An 18,511-nucleotide genomic window follows, 5' to 3' on the forward strand; every position below is an offset into this window, starting at 1 on the left:
CCAGACGGTCCGCAAGCTTTTCTCGCCCGTGTTTCACCTTCATTGTCTTAACTCGTTTTTATTCATTTTTTTTATTTGACGCGAAACGCTTGGAGTAGGAATTCTTCCATTTTCTAGCTTTTTTTTTTTGTTGTTGGGATTTTTTTTTGTTTTTTTTTTTCCTCCAAAAATGAGCGAGGCGGCTCTCAGCCCGTGCATGTGTGTCCCTGCTGCTCTGCTGCTGGGCTGGAGCTACTAACCTTAGCTGCTGCTGCTTCTACACACACCGCGGCTTGGCTAGCGTTAGCCGCGTTTATATACTCCACCGCTCGGGCCCTCAAAACACCAAAAGAAACAACAAAAAAACGCTGGCTAAAAGGATAGTCGTGTGTTCTTTGAATCTATTTCATGACAGTTCGTCTAAAGCGTTTTTTTTCCCCGTCGTCGTCGTCGCGCAAAAAGCTGTCGCGGAAAAAGAGTTTTTCCAAAGGCTAAAGCTAACAGCTACTACTAGCTATTTGTGTGTATTCTTCGATTAAGGGGGAGAGAGAGAGAGAGAAGAAGAAAAAAAACGAGCGAGTTTTTTTTTTCTTCTTCTTCTTCTTCTTTGGGGAAAAAAAAAAGTATGGATGACCAGACCAGGATGATGACGGGTCTCACCGGACTGGGTGGACTACAGCCCGGCGATGTGGGTGACCCGGACTCGGTCAGGAAGCAGCAGTCCCTCGGCCAGCCTCAGCAAGACATAGGGGATATCTTACAGCAAATCATGGCCATCACAGACGAGAGCCTGGACGAGGCGCAGGCCAGGTAAGAAGAAGAAGAAGCGAAGAGCCATTTTTTTTTTCTTCTTGTGATGATGGCTGAGCTGGAACAAATCTCTTGTTTTGTTTTTTTTACGACACAATTACGACAGATTAGTGCGTAGTTAAACAATTAATAACACAGTGAATCCCTCAGTGGCTGGTGTGTAATAACTGAACACAATTACACTTGCATTACACGATTGTTACAAGTGAACAACACTCATTGTTACTAGAAGTTCCACGCAATCCAGCATTAGATCATGAAAACAAAACATGAATTAATGTGAGGTTTGTTTTTGTCAACAATGAAACGAATCGGATTATATTATAAAATGTGGACCCCCCCCCCTTTAAGTACGTTTTTAATATGTCTCAAAAGAGTGTTTTGAACATGCATTTTGCTTTTCCAACAAAAATATGCAACCTGATGGGTCTAGTTTTTTTGGCTGGTAAAACAAGTTGTATGATCACGTGATCCAATAGGTGTATTAAAGTCACTCTTTATTTAAGTACTGGCCAATTGTGGATTTAATCAATTAAAAAAAAAAAGAAAAGGAAAAACTCTTTCCCAACAGTGCCTTGTTGCCCTAATAAGACAGCCCGGTTTGCACCCCTGTAACTTCATTTTGTTGATTTCTCGCATTTGATTATCGAAGAGAACGTGACCCCCCAAACCCCCACCAAAAAAAAGAGTGAATTGCTCGCACTCATCTGCCATGTGGCTCGGGGAGCATAAGGTCACTTTCGGATGAAGCGTCACTATTTCAACAAAAGAAAGAAGAAAAAAAAGCGTCCACTGCAAGACGGTGGCCACAGTGTGATGTGTCATTAGCTAGTGATTTTCCACCCAACATTTGACCACCTGGTTCTCTTAATTAATTCACTCCTCTTTCACTCCCTCCCTCCCTGGTGTTCATCCTTTTCATTGTGTGCTGGGTGCAATCAATTCTCCTATAATGTGTACGCGAGTGCAGCTGTCCGCAAATCGAGTTTCTATTAATGAGGTGGTGGTGAGGGGGAGGGATGATACTTCACCAACAGCCATCACTTCAATATTACCTTTTTTTTTACTTCGGCGTCGTTCTGAGGACTTCATCAAATCATATCTTTCCCGGATGACGCTCTTGTACTTTTTTTTAAAGAGCTTTTTCTTTTTTCTTTTGCTTTAGTAAACAAGGCGAGCGCTGGTGACATTTTTTTGGGGGAAAATGAGTCATCATTAACCACTTTTCTAATGGGAATGTTTTGGGAAATTCAAAAGTTTTCCGACAAGCACTTATTCCTCAAGTGTTTCCCTCAAAACTCCCTTTAAAGCACTTGGTTTTCTTATATGACTAATTTTCTCGAAGAAGAGTGGAGATTTCTGCTGTTTTTTTAACTTGTGACTAAATGTTTATTATTCGCTGTTATTATTGGAGAAATAATATCAAAAGTATGAAATAACAATGGCACGTCCACGTTGCTTAAAGCTAGCCACACTCCACTGGAAGCGATTGTACTTCGAGTACAATTCCATTACTAAGGTTATTCCTGTATTATGACTGATGTCTAGTTATCACGCCATTTAACCACTTTCTGACCGTCATCTTGCAAATCAAAAAAAATGTACCCGTGGGCCATACATTTATCGGGTAGCTCACACAGGGGGGCCGTTCTACCTGGGTGTGCTACTGTCTTGGGAGGTGGATGGGTCAGGGCAGTGCTGGAACTTGGTGCCGTGGAGTCTTACTTCATGCCCACCACGCGCCCCTCATCCTCTCACCCTGTTGCCATATGTTTAGATGCTGGCCCGAGGATTCGCCGGCGCATTGGGGTGGATCAGACGACCCCACAGAGGGAGGGAGAGCAGGGGGGGGCACGGCAGGGGGTGGCCTGCCAGTCAACTTCCAGCACAGGTCAGTACAGGACCGCATGAGCACCTTATCCCCCCCTCCTGCTCATACCCTCCATGCCAATGGCAGCCCTCCCCCAACTCAAATCCAGAGAAAAATTACCCTGCCAATTGATAAACCAGACACATACCTTCTGAGATAATTCACTAGTTTTACTCTTAGGTATACTTAAAAAAAAACAATTTGGACACAATCCCTTCAATTCATAGTGGCGCATACACAACTGGAATTGGTGTTGAGGTCAGGTGTAGCCGAATCATCTTCATTTGTGGATGTCTTGAATGTTGCATCCGTGATCATTTTTCGGGAGTATGTTGTAACAGTGGATGACTATTTGGGGGGGAAGAAAACCAGCAGAAAAAGTATCTGTTTTGAGCAATTTCTTTGCGGTCTGTATCTTGTTTTTTAGAAAATTGCACATACTTGTGTTTCTGGTCAGATCAACAGTGTTTTGTGTATAATCTTATTATCATCAGGTTTTAATATACGACATTGTTATTTTCCCCCTTCCATATGTAAACAATGGGCTGAGACTATAATAACAGCGTCATTCTTGATGTGCTGCAATGATCGGTAAAACGTCAAAAATAATGGTATTTGAAGTCTGGAAATGACAAACAATCCTTGGTTATTCAAAGGTATAAAGTTAACCATGTCTCAACAGATGTAAATGACAAAAAATCCTTGGTTATTCAAAGGTATAAAGTTAACCATGTCTCAACAGATGTAAATGACAAAAAATCCTTGGTTATTCAAAGGTATAAAGTTAACCATGTCTCAACAGATGTAAATGACAAAAAATCCTTGGTTATTCAAAGGTATAAAGTTAACCATGTCTCAACAGATGTAAAGGCGTTCTCCGCTTTCTCACACTTCAGTTGTTTCTCAACTCTTTTTAGAAACCTGTCATGGACTTTTATTTGTGAAATATGTTACGAAAGCCATTAACTGAAACGGGTATCTTACACTTTATCCCTGAAATGTAACTGATGCACACAGAGCAGTTGTTAAAATGACTAAAGTGCCATCTCATTTAATAGCCTAATTAGGATTAACAACAGCTGGTGAGATTTATGGGTTTGTGTTGTGCTGTGAAAGTGTATTGAAAGGAATTTTCACGGTTTACTTCAAGTCTTTCAGTTGGACATCAAATCACGGTTAAAATAACAATTTAATGTATTTTTTTCTCATCAGAACGATACGAATATAAACCTTATTTATGGCACAAAATGTTGCGTATTTAACTGATCGTGACTGCTTACAAGAAAAAACATTACGAACATTATCTTTAAAAAATAATAATAATTATGTTTTGTTTTATTGCAATTCCTCTTGGTGTTCCCTTCTTCTTATTCTTGACTCTCTGTTACAGGAAACATGCCCTGAACTGTCACAGAATGAAGCCAGCCCTCTTCAGTGTTCTCTGTGAGATCAAAGAGAAGACGGGTAAGTTTCGACTTCCCTTTTTCTTTTTGTTCTACAGTCTGCGCAGATTTTAGACTCAGATGCTCTGTGTCTTCTCGGTGAAGAAAGGTTCTCTTTCATGTTGCGATTTGATCATTATCCTCGACTGAAACATTATTTTACAAGCAGGTATGATCACAAGAAGGGTTAAAATCGTCATCCACGTGATTGAAATGTACTTTCCTTTGTTTCTTACAAGATTGGTTTTATTGTTTAAAACAAGTCTTTACATCATTCAGCTTGAAAGTACACTTTTGGGTTTGTGTTTAGAATCGCCAGCATATTCCCCACAAAACTACAAGTAACCATAACTTCTACGATCAACTAGTTGATTTCTTTCACCAAAATATAGTATTATTTAAACTTTATATTTCTTTGAATTTCAGCACTTTTTTTCATGTGGATTTTAAAGACAATAAATCAGATCGATTGGTTAGATGCTAAACATTTTTAATTCAAACTAGTATTTTGAGGGATTGTGAAGGTATCAATATTTTACACAATATGTAAAAAAAATGGAACTGTCATAGATATTAGGAAAAGGGAGATCAAATAAATTAAATCTTGGCCCTTTAATTCATGCATATGAATGAAATTTTCATTGTGATGAATTTTGACTTTTTAAATCTATTGTAGATTGGAAAGGTTGCCTGCGAAAGGTGCTTTAAAAATATAAATTACTTACTTACATATTGCATTACATAAGGAATGTTTACATTGCCTGCACACGCTGGTCCAGAACAGTCCTAGCAGGTAGAACTGGTTTGAACTGGACATATTTGAGTCTAACGCGAGATAACACTAACAATGCTACTTGCTAATGCTTTCTGCAGTGGACAGTGGTCAGTTAAAGCACCACTATTGGCTGCATAATGAACCAAATACCGTTCCGATATCATAATGTCAACCATTACGGTAGTTAATGGTAGTTAGAAGTACATTAGCTCACCTGTTGGATTACCCATTGCTTTCCTAAACAATGGTCACCGCCCTCTGTTTAGCCTGGTTCTGACCACTGCAGAAAAGGAAGAGATTTAAGCAGCAGCAGCAGGGTTTGGATAACCTAAGCCGGTTGGTCTTATTTTTTAACATAAATTCACATTTATTTGAAATAAAATGGGTTTAAATGAGAAGACATTTGAACCAGGCTGAATAATCACTTGTTAAACCGACAGCCACTGCTGTTTAGAGCTTTTTGGTAAATTATTTAGATTTTCTTCCCCTTTAACATTATTCAACATAAAAGGAGCAACTTGTTTCCATCTGGTTAGCTATTCAAGTCAGCTCCCTGACAAATTCTAGTCTGTTTCAAAGGAGGAAAGCCTAGAACGGCTGGCAGATTGATGGTTATGATGCTGGGAATGGGGCGGCTTTTGAATTTTCCCCTTCTGCCCGTCTCTTCTTCTACTCGTCTTCCCATGTGCTTCGCTCTCTCTTTTTTTTTCCTTGCCTTGTGTATCTTCAAACAGAGAACCTCTCTTGTTCAAATACGATTCTGAAAGTGCTGCACTGCTGCCTGTTGTGGCCCTTTGTCAATAATGTATTATTGCTCTCCGGTGATTGGAGAAAAAGTAAAGGCTAGGCTTGAGTGAGTGGGGCAGGGTACACAGTTTCCCAGGCAACCGGTGGTCTTATTTACCCTAATGCCATTCACTTTGATTTTTCACATTTAGCCGACCGGCAAAGTCGACAGAAAGTCTGCCGCGCAGTCATACAGTGGAGAAGAGGCGGAATACAAAATAGACTCGCGTTGATCACGGCATTCATACTTTCGAGTTACAGGGACGCCAGACTTTTGTCTGTGCTCTGCTGGCCATCTGCCATATGCACCGCTTTCCCCAAACCCTCTACCTGGTCTGACATTTTTACCCGACTTCTCTATCAGACCCCCCTGCAGGCGCAGAGGAATGTGAATAGGGCTGCTTTTCCAAAAAGGACCCAATAAATTCGATGCAGTCCACAAAATGTTGTATGTATCGTGTGTGTATAAAGAGGAAGAAGTCGGTCTCTTGCACTCGTACAAGCGCACCCTGCACAGATAAAAGCAGACTCAGTCTAGGGTAGTACTTCTAACTGCCTGGGTCTTGTCCTCTCTCCCCTTCTCTCCCTCTGCCTTACTCCCATTCTTGAAAGAGAAGACTTGCTTTGAACTAGAGGCTTTGATATGGAAATGTAATGGTGGAGGAGGAGGGAAGGCAGGGAATGGGGGATGGGAGGTGAATTCCTCTGAGTGCTGCAGTTGGTTAGATTGTTTTCATTGTAACGGAAATGTTCTGCGCAAATGCCAGTACACCCCCCCCCCCCCAAATCACCATTGCAAAGAACCCCTTTTTTTTTTGTTCATACAGCACCTATGTTGTCGGTAGCGCTCACATTCAACATGACCTCATTAATTGTGCATGATGTGTGATTCTTGTTAATACTTTATTACACCTACAGTCAAAAAAGTAGTTGCGGAGAGACATGAAATGAGTTGAGAGCTGGTGGCTTCACTTCAACTATGTTCTGTTCCTTCTCTGCTCTCATGGGTATTTGCTGCAAAAATAGCTCTTGGTGCAATGGGACAGCTTATGCCAAAATCTCTTACAAGCCACTGCGGTTACCCTCAGAAGTTTTTCATTAAGTTTGGGCATGTTTGAGGTGATTTTATTAACTTTAATGTTCTCTTTTTTTTTTTCCTCTTCTTTTTAACACCTAACAACGGGGCGCCTTGTCAGTCACTCTTCGCCGTCTACAGCTTTCAACTCTGAATAGTCCCAGTTGTTTATTTTGGGACGTGTTCAAAATAAAAACATTTTGAAGCTTGTGGACAACAATGCACATTGTAAAGTAGATTTCTGAACATGGCGATGGCGTTAAATGACGTACATAGCTAATAAATGTATTAGCTATTCCTGTATTTGAAGGTGGGAGACATAAGCTGTCTACGTTCTTTTTTTTCCCTCTTATTCATAAAGTGAATAATTCAGCAGTTCGATAATGTCCTACCAAACCACAAATAAGGTCGTCTTCTCTTAAACAAAGCTTCATGCTGTCTCAATCCATATTTGCTCTGTGGGGTTTTATATATATATATATATATATATATATAAAAATTGTGTATTGCAGACTGAACGGTCATATATATGAGAATTAAGATGGGGTGATCCCAGTTTGAAATATTTCATTAAAACTTAAAATGACAAATTGTAAATAGTAAGTAAGTAAGTAAGTAATTTTCATTTGTATAGCGCTTTTCTAGACCAGAGTCACAAAGCGCTTAAACAATCAAAACAATATTCAATAAAGTATATATTTTAAAGATCAAAATAACCGCTTTTTTATTATTTTATTTATCAAAGTTGTTCATAGAAATCATTGTTCACGTTAAATTGCTAAATTTGTATACATGCGTACATGTAGATATGTAAATCGCTACTTAAAATCACTTATACATTGAATTTCAACACAATTAACAGCCACGAAAACATTGAATAGATGTTGATGACATTAAAGCAGTCGTGTTACAGTCAAATCTTCCACTAATAAGCAAAGAAAAGTTGTTTATTCGGTCGACCAAATAAGCATCGCTGCCGTAAACAATCGAGCGATTGATGGTAAATGTTAACCTCAAATTACTTTATTTTAGGAACTTTCCTTGTTGTTAAGTGTCCTCCCACTTCATCGCATTTTTTTCCCCCTCTCCTCCACTTTGCAGAAGAGAATGGAAAAGATAGTGTCTTTGGGAGGTGGGTGGGGTGGGGGGGGTGCAGGAGTGATACAAGGAGATTGATGAGGCAGTAAGAGCAGGAGTAATTACTTGATGTCCATTCTCCAAGCCAGATTGGCAGACGGCTAATATCACACAGACCCTTGGCCCTGACAGACGCACCACCCCCCCAACTCAAACCAGGGAAGCGTAGCACCTCAACCTTCAGCCCATTGCTGCCGGTGTGTGGGCCAGAATACCACCCCATGTGGCAGTGTTCCTGTAGGAACCCGGGAGTTTGTTTATCGACATGGGAAGCTGATGCATGGTGACGGCTCATCACATTAGAAAAATTGTATGATTAATATCTCGCAGTCATTTTCCCTCACGATAGAGAAGCCGGGTTGTCACAGTAGTTCTGATATTTGAGTCTCGCCCGATAACCCCCGGAGCGATAAGAATAATATATGAAAATTTCCACCTGTGAGACGATTAAGGATATCTTATCTCATCTTAATTTTGATGAGGTCGTTGGCCTCGTGAATAAATTGAAGGCGCAAATGCACAGTGATATTGTAACTGGAGGCTTCTCATGTTCTCTGCCTACTCTAGTCATCTTACAGTACATGCCGCTTGTCAAAACGTTACATGTTCAGTTATATATTCATTAGCCTTTTGAAATTAAAATGTTAATATTGAACAGCAGCAGCAATCAATGTTGACGTTTCTCATTACCGGAGCACACACTCTATTTCAACAACCATTTCCGACACATCTCAATAAATCTAATGTACTGTGTTTGTATGTTTTGTGTGCACAATGAAGTCATGTGGATGCAGGGGAATTAGCGAGGGAATATTTATGCTCTGACATTATGTATTCACTCCAGACCCTTTTAGATGCCTGTGGTCAGGACCATTTGTCCTCCAGAGATTTGCATCTTTAAAGTGCCCTTTTGTGTATTTTCTTTGCTTTGTAATTGAATCTCTCACCCGTAGAGTAGTTTCGCATTAAAACAAAACGTCAAATGTTTGTATTAACAGAGTGAATTTCACTCTAAAACCACCTCAAAGTGGTAAGAGCAAAAAATGACTACAAATATGGCCACAATTATTTTCAAATATTGTATGTAGCATCCTGGTTGAAATAAAGAAACAAATCCAAACAAAAGCACATCATGTTGGTAAGACGTTTGTTTAATTCTCGTTTGGATCGTAAACACAAAATCATTTGTCACCCCTGTCTTGGATAATGTGAATACTTTTAACTATGACTTACATTAGTGATTCACTATCCTATCCTAACCCTATCTATAGTTTGGTTATTTGTATTTTAATTTGTGAGATCATTTAATCTACTTCCCTTAAAGGGATATAGACTGTCAGCTGCTTCTTTTTACCTTAAAAAACTTCAAGTCAATATAGTGTTTATATTGGTCTGCAATAAAGACAACAACACACCATCCTACCTCACATTTAAAAAGCTTATTTTCACACGTTTCAAGAAAAAATTCCATTTGTAGAAGTTCTAAAGAAATCTTTCCAGGTAGTTCATCGGTTTGTTTATCCAGGGTGTGGCGTAATCTATACCATTCTTTGCGCGAGTTTTACGCAAACATAACTGTCATGACTTCGGTAAGAAAGGTGGTATATTTTTAAAACAAACTACTCGTTCACATTGTTCTATCACATTCCAAAATATATGTTACATTGAAGGCAGCCCTGGTTATTCTATGGATAAGTCTTAAAACAGGGGAAAAGCGTAACCTTTTAAAGCTTAATCTCTGTTTACCAAGTGACACCCAAATGGTCAAGCCCCCCACAGAGTGGACCTCTCCTGCATCTACATGTCATCTTTATCTCCTTCTTAGTATGCCAATGCATCTTTTCAGGCTCCCCTGTTCCAGGGACTATCTCTTTAATTAAAGATATGTAAATGTAGTCTCAGCTGGATTGCATGGTTTAGTGGTAGAGGGGTGGGAGCGTGTTCGAGCCCAGATCCTAATCCTGACTAATTAAGGATTAATTACAATTGATGGGAGTCTTCCAGCCCTCGGTAAAAGCACACGCTGTTGTTCCAGACATCATGTTTGTATATTCCACACCGTGTCATGAATGCAGCTAAGAGATTGATACATCAGATGGTGGTGACGGTTGTTGTGGGGAGGGGCGGCGAACCCCCCACGTAGGATCAGCATCTATCAGTTAATTAAAAATGCTGTCACAGGTGTCACATGATTTCGGGGGAAATCTGGTGATGCTTCCGATATGTATATATCCAGTACTGCTTGGCTAAATGGCAGAATAAATCAATGGTATGTTGTAATTATAAGTTATTATAAATGTGGCCCACCGGTTGGTTGCCTAAAAATTCCAATTAGATTCATCTTCTCGTTGATGACCATTCCAGAGACTATGGATGTCAACTAGTATAAGAGATATTTCCAAGAAAAGTAAAACCTGCGTTGAAGGACCGACAGAGAGAGATTTGATATAGATTGACTCATAATTCCTGTTGCAGTTTGATCAATATAAATGTCTTCGGGCCAACAACCACAGCCGTCTAAAGACTTTGGCCACTCGTGTGATTGAGCCTGACGTCCCCGTTTTAAAGAGCTATGCTTATGGTAAATGCTCATTAGAATGTATACTCCAAAGGCGTTCTAGAATATATACTTACAATCCATTTTTAAATCTTGCCTAAAAACACTTTTATTCCCTGGCTTTTAACACAACATGAGACTTGATGGCTGTTGTTAGTGCCTTTTACTTTGTCAATATTGTATTATCTTAGTGTTTTTAACTGTTATTATTTTAATAATATTGTCATGTTCTTGAACATTACTTTGTTTCAAGTAAAGTTGAGTTGAGAATTTAAATAGTTATTTCTAAGTAAAGAGACATGTATTTCATCAATGGAAACTTTTGTTACCGACTGAATTTGTTAGAAGAATGTTAAATACGTGCGATAGTATTATACATGACGAGAATATGATATATTGCAGAGACTGTAGGAACAATAATATATAGGGATTCTATAAGAACTTACATGCAGAAAACCTGTCATAGCGTAGTAACGACACAATGTTGTTACATGCTCAACATCACGATACCCGAGGGATCTACTTTCATATAAGAAATAAGTCAATATTATCTACAGTTTCTAAGTAAGTTTTGTCAACACCACATCCCAGTGTACACCGGGATCGACCCGCCCGAGCGAGTCCACGTCGACCAGTCCGTGCACATTTCCGCCGAGCGATCCGATCCCCGTCATGAACCCGCGAATCGGGGACCAGTCGAGAGCGACCGGGCTTGGCTCCGACACCATCTGACTGTGTCATTATGCTTGTTCACTTGTTATAAATGGGCACTGCTCTTCTGATCTATTGCTTAATTGCCACCTAATTTGCATAACAGTGCAAATTAACGACCTCTCAAATGAGCGTTCATTTTTCACAAAGTCTTTAGGAGCTCCTTAAGAGTCTGCGCTAATGAGCGCAGGAGGCAGCTGGCCTGATGAGAGTTGACTGGGGGAAGATCCTCGCAGCGCTTTAACAAGCCTCCTGCTTAGGCGCCCTTCATCTTCATACACTCGTGACATTCCCCCCCCCACCAAAAAAAAAATTATTTTCCACATATCCATCTTCCTCAAGAGGCAGAACTCTAGCGAAGCGGCGCGTGTGTGACGGGAGTCGAACTAGACGGTGATGTCTATAACAACTTTGATTAATGTACGATCCCACCTTGATATTGTTGAGCTTACGCTCGGGGAGTAGTTCCAGTTTTCTTTTGCGGTGATGGTAAACGTTAGCTTTACCTATTGTTTTCTCCATTATAATCTGTTCAAACGACTACAGTTTTTTAGCTCCCTCACCTTTAAATTCATATTATTTCCTCCCCCTCTTAGTAAGTAAGTAAGTAAGTAATTTTTATTTATATTGCGCTTTTCCAGACCAGGGTCATCAAGCGCTTAAACAATCAAAACAATATTCAATAAAGTATATACTTTAAAGGTCAAGATAAAACTGATAACACAACAGGAGTTCCTTTTATATATTTATATATACATCTTAGATGGGAGATATTATTTTGTAGATTCATTCTTTTATAATTGGTTATAATTTGGCACATGGAGTCTTTAGCAATGGAGTTCATTTTGGGTGCTTTTTGGTTGTGATTATTTATTTTATATGTTTCTAGTTTGGTTGATATCTAGTTGTTTGACTGCTAAAATAATTCTTGCACTGTTTCATAAAAAAAATGGTACCTCGACTAGGATACACATTGATTTAATATCATTTTTCGGGGGGGACCCTGCTCATGAATACCAGCGTACTCTTCTGCCGTCATGCTGCCTTTTTCTTCTGGGCATTGTGACAAGCCCCCCCACAGGTTTATCCATTTACCATAGAAATGCATTTTTGCATGGAGTATTAAGAAGCTCTTTAACCTCTAATTTCATCAAGGGTTCTTAGTGTCTCATTTGCAACGCTCAGGTTTTGGTGGGGTTTTTTTTAACTTCTGATACCCCTTTCATATAATAATAATAACATATAATTTGTATGCAATTATGAGTTAAATATACATTTTTGTCCGGGTTGAACGATCAGTCAACAAAGAGGTTATCCTTTAAATAAACACGCGTTTGAGTCGCACACCAAATACCATCATTAGCCGTTCGTGTTTGTGTCCTTGTTAGTGCCTGTGACACTGCGTTTGTGTACGAGTGTTTTGGGGGGCGAGGGGGTGCAGGGTAGTTATCACTCTGGTGTCTCATTCTGTCTTTAGTTAATTAAGGGCTGATTAATGACGCGTTGGACTGAAGTGTCGTCTTAGTCAAAAGGTGTGAGCGTTTCAATTCACACCTCCATCGGGGCCACACTTAGTCGACTCTCCATGGTCGTGTGTGTGTTAGTGTGTGTGTGTGAGTGGGGGTCTGCGTGCAACACAACTCTTGCGAGTTCCCCCAAACAGATGCCGATTAGCGTGAGCTGCTTAAAGAAGCAATGGACATATGGATCGGACTCATTAAGTGGCCTGCACTCCACCGTAACACCCTTTTTAAGGCACGGGAAAGCGGTTTACTTTAATGTGGCCTAAAGTTTAACGGTTAATCTTTTAAATCGAAGGGCAATATTTTTTGTCGAATCAACTTCTTGCGCCCATTAAATGTTGTTAAATCAGTTTTCTATCTTGACCTTTTAAAGTATATACTTTATTGAGTATTGTTTTGATTGTTTAAGCGCTCTGTGACCCTGGTCTGGAAAAGCGCTATATATATATATATAAATAAAAATTACTTACTAACTTAAATCGCTCACGTTATTATTGTGTGTAAAGCGTCGTCACGTCTGGTTTAAGTTGAACTTTTAAGAGTCGCGACATATTTGCATGTTGCATATTTCGTTCATGCAAAACATCGCTTTCTTCGCACTTATTCCTTTAAGTGGATTTCCTCTGTAATGAAATGAAAAACTGATGTTTTCACAGCCCCCCTCGTCCCCCCTTATTCTGGTTCGCCTCTGTACTCCGGATCTTGTAGAATTCTGTACTCTCTCTCTCTCTCTCTCTCTCGCACACATATCTTCTCCTGCCTCCTTTTTTTTTTCAATTCTCCTTCGGTTCTCCTTCCACCCTCTCTTTTTCTCCTTACCTTTTTTCCCCCTTTTTTTTTTTTTCCCCTCGCTATCCTTCTCTCCCGCTCCCTCGCTCTCTCCCAGTGAAAGGCTGAGAATACCCAAGGGAGCTGATGCAATTAAAATGCTAATCCTGTCTGTCTACAGAGAGAGGGAGAGGGGGGGCTGACAGCATGAGGGATTGCGGCTCACATGGAGAACTCGACTGAAATGGAGAACAGAGGGGGGAGGCGGCGGCGGCGGGTGGGGTGTTCGTCACTGAAAGGGAGGGGGAGGGGATGTGTGTTGGGGGAGAGATGGAGTGAAAAAAAAAAAGGGGATGCGAGCGAGAGAGAGGGGAAGAAAAAAAAAAAAAAAGACAGACAAGGATAAAGCTTGTGCTGCGAGGCTGAGCAATGATATACCGACCGCGTTTAAGTCTTATCTATCCCTATGTGTGGAAGACATTACAGTTTAATAGCAACGCTACTGTATTGGTTAGGGGCGGTTCACCCCCTTTTTTTCGCACCACCTTCCCATACCTGCCGTCGTGTCTGTAGAAGGGGGCGCCCTCCCTCCACACTGGCGATACCAGAAATGAGAATGATTATGTATGCAGCGAAAGCCCAGCTGGATACCCTGAATATTTCATAGTGTATGTTGCTCTCGCTCCCTCTCTCGGTGCCACACAGCCCTAGCTAGGCTGGTGCATAATGGTTTTGATTTTTTTTTTGGAAGTCCACTGTTGGTTCAGAGACGCCCGTTCTGTTTGAGAAATGAACGGAAGGATCATTAGTTGTAAGCTCGTCTCCTTCAGGGATATCTCAAGTTTTTTTTTTCCCCCCAGTTTGCATCACCATTTTCTTCAATGATTTAGACGAGGTTTCTGAATCGTGGGGATTAATCCCGGCAGCTGCCGTATTACCACGATACCAGTTGACTGTACATGAGTGCGACTGTGGGTAATCACAGATTAATTGGAGTAATTAGGGGAATGTGGGGGCATTAGGCTACAGCTGGGGGGCCATAATGAGGTATGGGGGGGTGCAAAGGGGAGGAGGGCAGAGTGAGAAGCTTCAAAAGCCACAACAGTTGCCCTCCGTTATCAGAGGTCACATGTACTTCCACGAATGAGCCCGGACACACTTAAATAAAAACTGTCCGGTCTCGTTCTGTAATACGAGCTTTGACGTACATCAAAAGTATTTTGCAATGAAGACTATGCAACGGAACCGGTTCCACGTGACTCTCCCGTTCGCCCCGGGTTTCAATCAACCGCTTTCTTTAACGAGACGGTAAAGAAAATGGTTTAGAAATGACGAAAGGCGAAAGAAGAAAAAAAAGAAAAGAGGAGGGAAAAAAAGATGGGCGAATCAGGGTCATTAGTTCAGGCGGCAGGGTCTGTTGCATTCCTGAGCCCTAAGATGGGGGAGCAGCCGAGCAGGAATGTGCGTTGGAAAGAGAAGAGACCTAAGCAGGAGGGGAAAGAAACAGGCAAGAAGGAACAAGAAACAAGGGGACGGGGGGGGGACGGGGTGGTTGGACACTTTGCCACAGAAGGACGTTAATGGTGAACCGTGTTCGCTTATCCAGAGAGTTTGTGGAAAGTGGGCTTTTTTTTCGGAAGTTACAACAGCTCTTTTATTTATTCACTCTTGGCCAAAACGACGTTGATAACCTTTCTGGTTAGGGTTACAATTTCAATTGATGATGGTCACTAACTTCTAGATATTCTGGTACTCGATGATGTACTGTGGGTCACCACTAGTTAGTTGTAGCTGGCAGCTACTTGAATCAATTCAGCTCTTGGAAACGTGTTTTTTGTGACCTTAAGTTTTCTATTTACGTCGACTGATAATTCGAAACCTAATTGTAAGGAATTGAACAGACAATTTTTAAAGTATGTTGTGCTGCTTTAAGTGTCTGAGATGTATTTTTAGCTGACCATAGTAAAGTTTAACAGCAAGTCAAGGGGTACAAAAAAAAAAAAAAGCACGTCATGCGTTTTTTCTTCTGATGTGTGGTTCCGAGAGAAACTTTACAGTAACGGAGTGTTTTCTGTAGACATGCGCGCAGAGGAGAGGGATGAGAGCGAGGCTGCAGGCTGACAGAGGTCCTGGTATAATACAGTGTTGGAGAGCAGCAACTGATAACTATACTTATGGCCACTGGGGCTCATAGTGACAGCACATGCACTCCCATTACTGGTCCCATGCCTCATGCCGTTATCTCTGGCAAAACCCACCGCCGCGAGACTACACTGCCCTCTGCTGTTGATTTGGAGCAATTACGGGTCCATTCATGACGCTGCCAGGTGTCCCGAGCACCGTCCCTAGAGAAGAACTAGACTGTTTGACAAGGCTCTTTGACTTCCAGAGGTGGTAAACATTACCCCATGAACTCTCAGTCAACTCGCATTTTTTTAATAGTTGCTTGGAGGGAACATCCATCAATTATAAGTTATTGTTACATTAAAATACTAAGAAGGGGCTGGGATTATAGTAATAATAAACATATTTATATAGCGATGTTTGGGGCACACAAAGACGCTGAACAAAAAGGATGAGAAACATATTGAGGATAGGAAATGTAAAACTAAATGTGCTTTCTTTCTCTTTTCCCATTCAAGTCCTGAGTATACGAGGCGTGCAGGAGGAGGACCCCCCAGATCCCCAGATCATGAGATTGGACAACATGCTGCTGGCGGAAGGCGTGTCAGGACCGGAGAAAGGCGGGGGGTCAGCGGCGGCGGCAGCAGCGGCGGCGGCCGCGGGAGGGTCACCCACCGACAGCAGCATCGAGCACTCCGACTACAGAGCAAAGCTCGCCCAGATTCGCCAAATATATCACTCTGAGCTGGAGAAATACGAGCAGGTACGAGAACACCGGAGGTGTCGCACTCAGTCACTCAAGGGGCTAAAATCATTGAGCTGAACAAAATATATATGTGTTATCAAACTGTCGTCAATAGGAATTATGAGTATGATTAGTTATTTTTAGTCACAGAATAATTGACATCCGTAATCTCGCCTTCTTATCTTGAACACGTCCATTTTTATAGGTCATCATATCAACATAAATACTTATTTATCATTATTGTTTTAATCTGTATAAAACATGTTTTAATACATAACCCAAAATAATAACAATTCAAGTTTTTTTTACATAAACATTTATTCTCTTTGAGCCCACAATCCTGTGATCCACATTAAATGACTTTGTGGGCCTTGAGTTTGACATATGTGCACTTGAAAACTTAAAAAAGAAATGTTTTTTTCAAGCCATTGTTTATCCTCCAAATGTGTAGCCCTTTCTCCAATCATGACGTTTACGTATGGTTTCCAAATAATTGGATGTTCATGGATGTATAATTTAAGCTCCTCCCACTCTTCGAAAGGAGTGTTTATTTAAAGAGAAAACTATCTTCCACACAGTTGAAGTAAGACTTGTTTCTAAAAAAAAGAAACATGTTTTCAAGTGTCAAAATCTCTCCAACAGGCGTGCAGCGAGTTCACCAACCATGTAATGAACCTGCTGAGAGAGCAGTCTCGCACGCGGCCCATCTCTCCTAAGGAGATCGAGCGAATGGTGGCCATCATCCACCGCAAGTTCAGCTCCATCCAGATGCAGCTGAAGCAGAGCACCTGCGAGGCGGTCATGATCCTGCGCTCACGCTTCCTCGACGCAAGGTCAGCGACCACCATGTTCCCTGAGCTGGAAAATAAACACCTCTTCTGCTGCACTGATATATATATATATATATATATATATACTCATCATCACGATTTTTCTCCTCAGACGTAAGCGGCGCAACTTTAACAAGCAAGCCACGGAGGTGCTGAACGAGTATTTCTATTCACATTTGTCTAACCCTTACCCGAGCGAGGAGGCGAAAGAGGAACTGGCCAAAAAGTGTGGGATCACCGTGTCTCAGGTACAGATCCGTGGATAGTTCTTTAAAAGAGCTTTACTCTTTGTCGCGTTCTCATATCCCTCTTTCTTGTCTTTTTTTTTTTTTAAAAAGGTATCCAATTGGTTTGGAAACAAGAGAATACGTTACAAAAAGAACATCGGTAAGTTTCAGGAGGAAGCGAACCTCTACGCAGTGAAGACGGCTGTGGATGCAGCCAATGTGTCAGCGCAAGCAAGCCAAGCCAACTCCCCCGCTACACCCAACTCAGGTAAAGAACGCCACCTTAACTTTCACGCGTTGATCTTGACAACAGCCTTCTCTCAACAGCAACAAGTGAATATTGCATCTCTAAACTTAACTAAAAAATACCGTTGAAATGTTACTTCTCTAATTCCAACCATGTGATACAACATATGATGTTTTTTACAGAGGGAGAGATCAGTTCTGAGATTCCGTTTTGTGTCGCAGCATTGTTGAGATGAATGGCGTTTGCGTCATGAGGTTAAAGCCATTACACTAACCTAATTTCCTCGATTTACTTTCAAGACCATCACCACAAGTTTCTCTACTCAAGCCTACACGCACTCATTCCGTCCTCAATGTACTTATTCAAACGGGGGTCATACATAAAAAATAATGTGTCAGATGGGATCCATATACAAGTCAAAAGTGGGCACTATAGTAGTAGTTTCTACTTAAACAACATGAAAATGTATTTTTATTCTGTAATAGTTTATTTCTCTGAATGTAAACAAACTGAGTCACCAGTTAGCCCAAGAAGCTAACAGTTAACTAAACAGTTTAGTCAGAAATAAAGAACAAGACTCAAGTTTAAGAACTAACCCCCCGCAATAAACGAGGGACCACTGTACACCAATATACACTGCAATATATTCCGACATCAAAGGATAATTATTCTCCTTTAAAGTGTATTTTTCCCCCACAAAACTGTAAAACAATGCATGTATAAAAATAGCAAACTACAAAAAAACTTTTTAGGAATAAATCCATACAACAGTCAAAAGTGGGTACTTCAGTATAAAATTAAAGCACCCCTGAAAATAAAATGATCATCCAAACGCCACCATCAAGTAGTTTATGCAGCGAGTTATTACCCAAGAATGTTTTTTTTTATTATTTATGTCTCCAGTA

At 40.7% G+C, this 18,511-nt stretch overlaps 1 protein-coding gene across 4 annotated transcripts in view; it reads left to right on the forward strand.

The window, feature by feature from the left end:
- Positions 1 to 18,511, forward strand: part of pbx4 (pre-B-cell leukemia transcription factor 4) — a 23,166-nt gene continuing 4,655 nt past the window's right edge. Inside the window, exons 1-7 of one of the 4 annotated variants that reach the window (XM_087808893.1) lie at positions 1 to 789; positions 2,567 to 2,680; positions 4,050 to 4,123; positions 16,076 to 16,320; positions 16,945 to 17,135; positions 17,245 to 17,380; positions 17,471 to 17,627. In XM_087808893.1, the coding sequence (XP_087665019.1) occupies positions 605 to 789; positions 2,567 to 2,680; positions 4,050 to 4,123; positions 16,076 to 16,320; positions 16,945 to 17,135; positions 17,245 to 17,380; positions 17,471 to 17,627 (1,102 nt within the window). In that variant the 5' untranslated portion in view covers positions 1 to 604. The remainder of the gene's footprint in view (positions 790 to 2,566; positions 2,681 to 4,049; positions 4,124 to 16,075; positions 16,321 to 16,944; positions 17,136 to 17,244; positions 17,381 to 17,470; positions 17,628 to 18,511) is intronic. The other 3 variants (XM_087808895.1, XM_087808894.1, XM_087808896.1) reach the window with 3 other exon arrangements.

The sequence above is a fragment of the Callionymus lyra genome, chromosome 15, assembly GCF_982586985.1.
Source record: "Callionymus lyra chromosome 15, fCalLyr1.hap1.1, whole genome shotgun sequence".
In the NCBI taxonomy this organism is placed as follows: domain Eukaryota; kingdom Metazoa; phylum Chordata; class Actinopteri; order Syngnathiformes; family Callionymidae; genus Callionymus; species Callionymus lyra.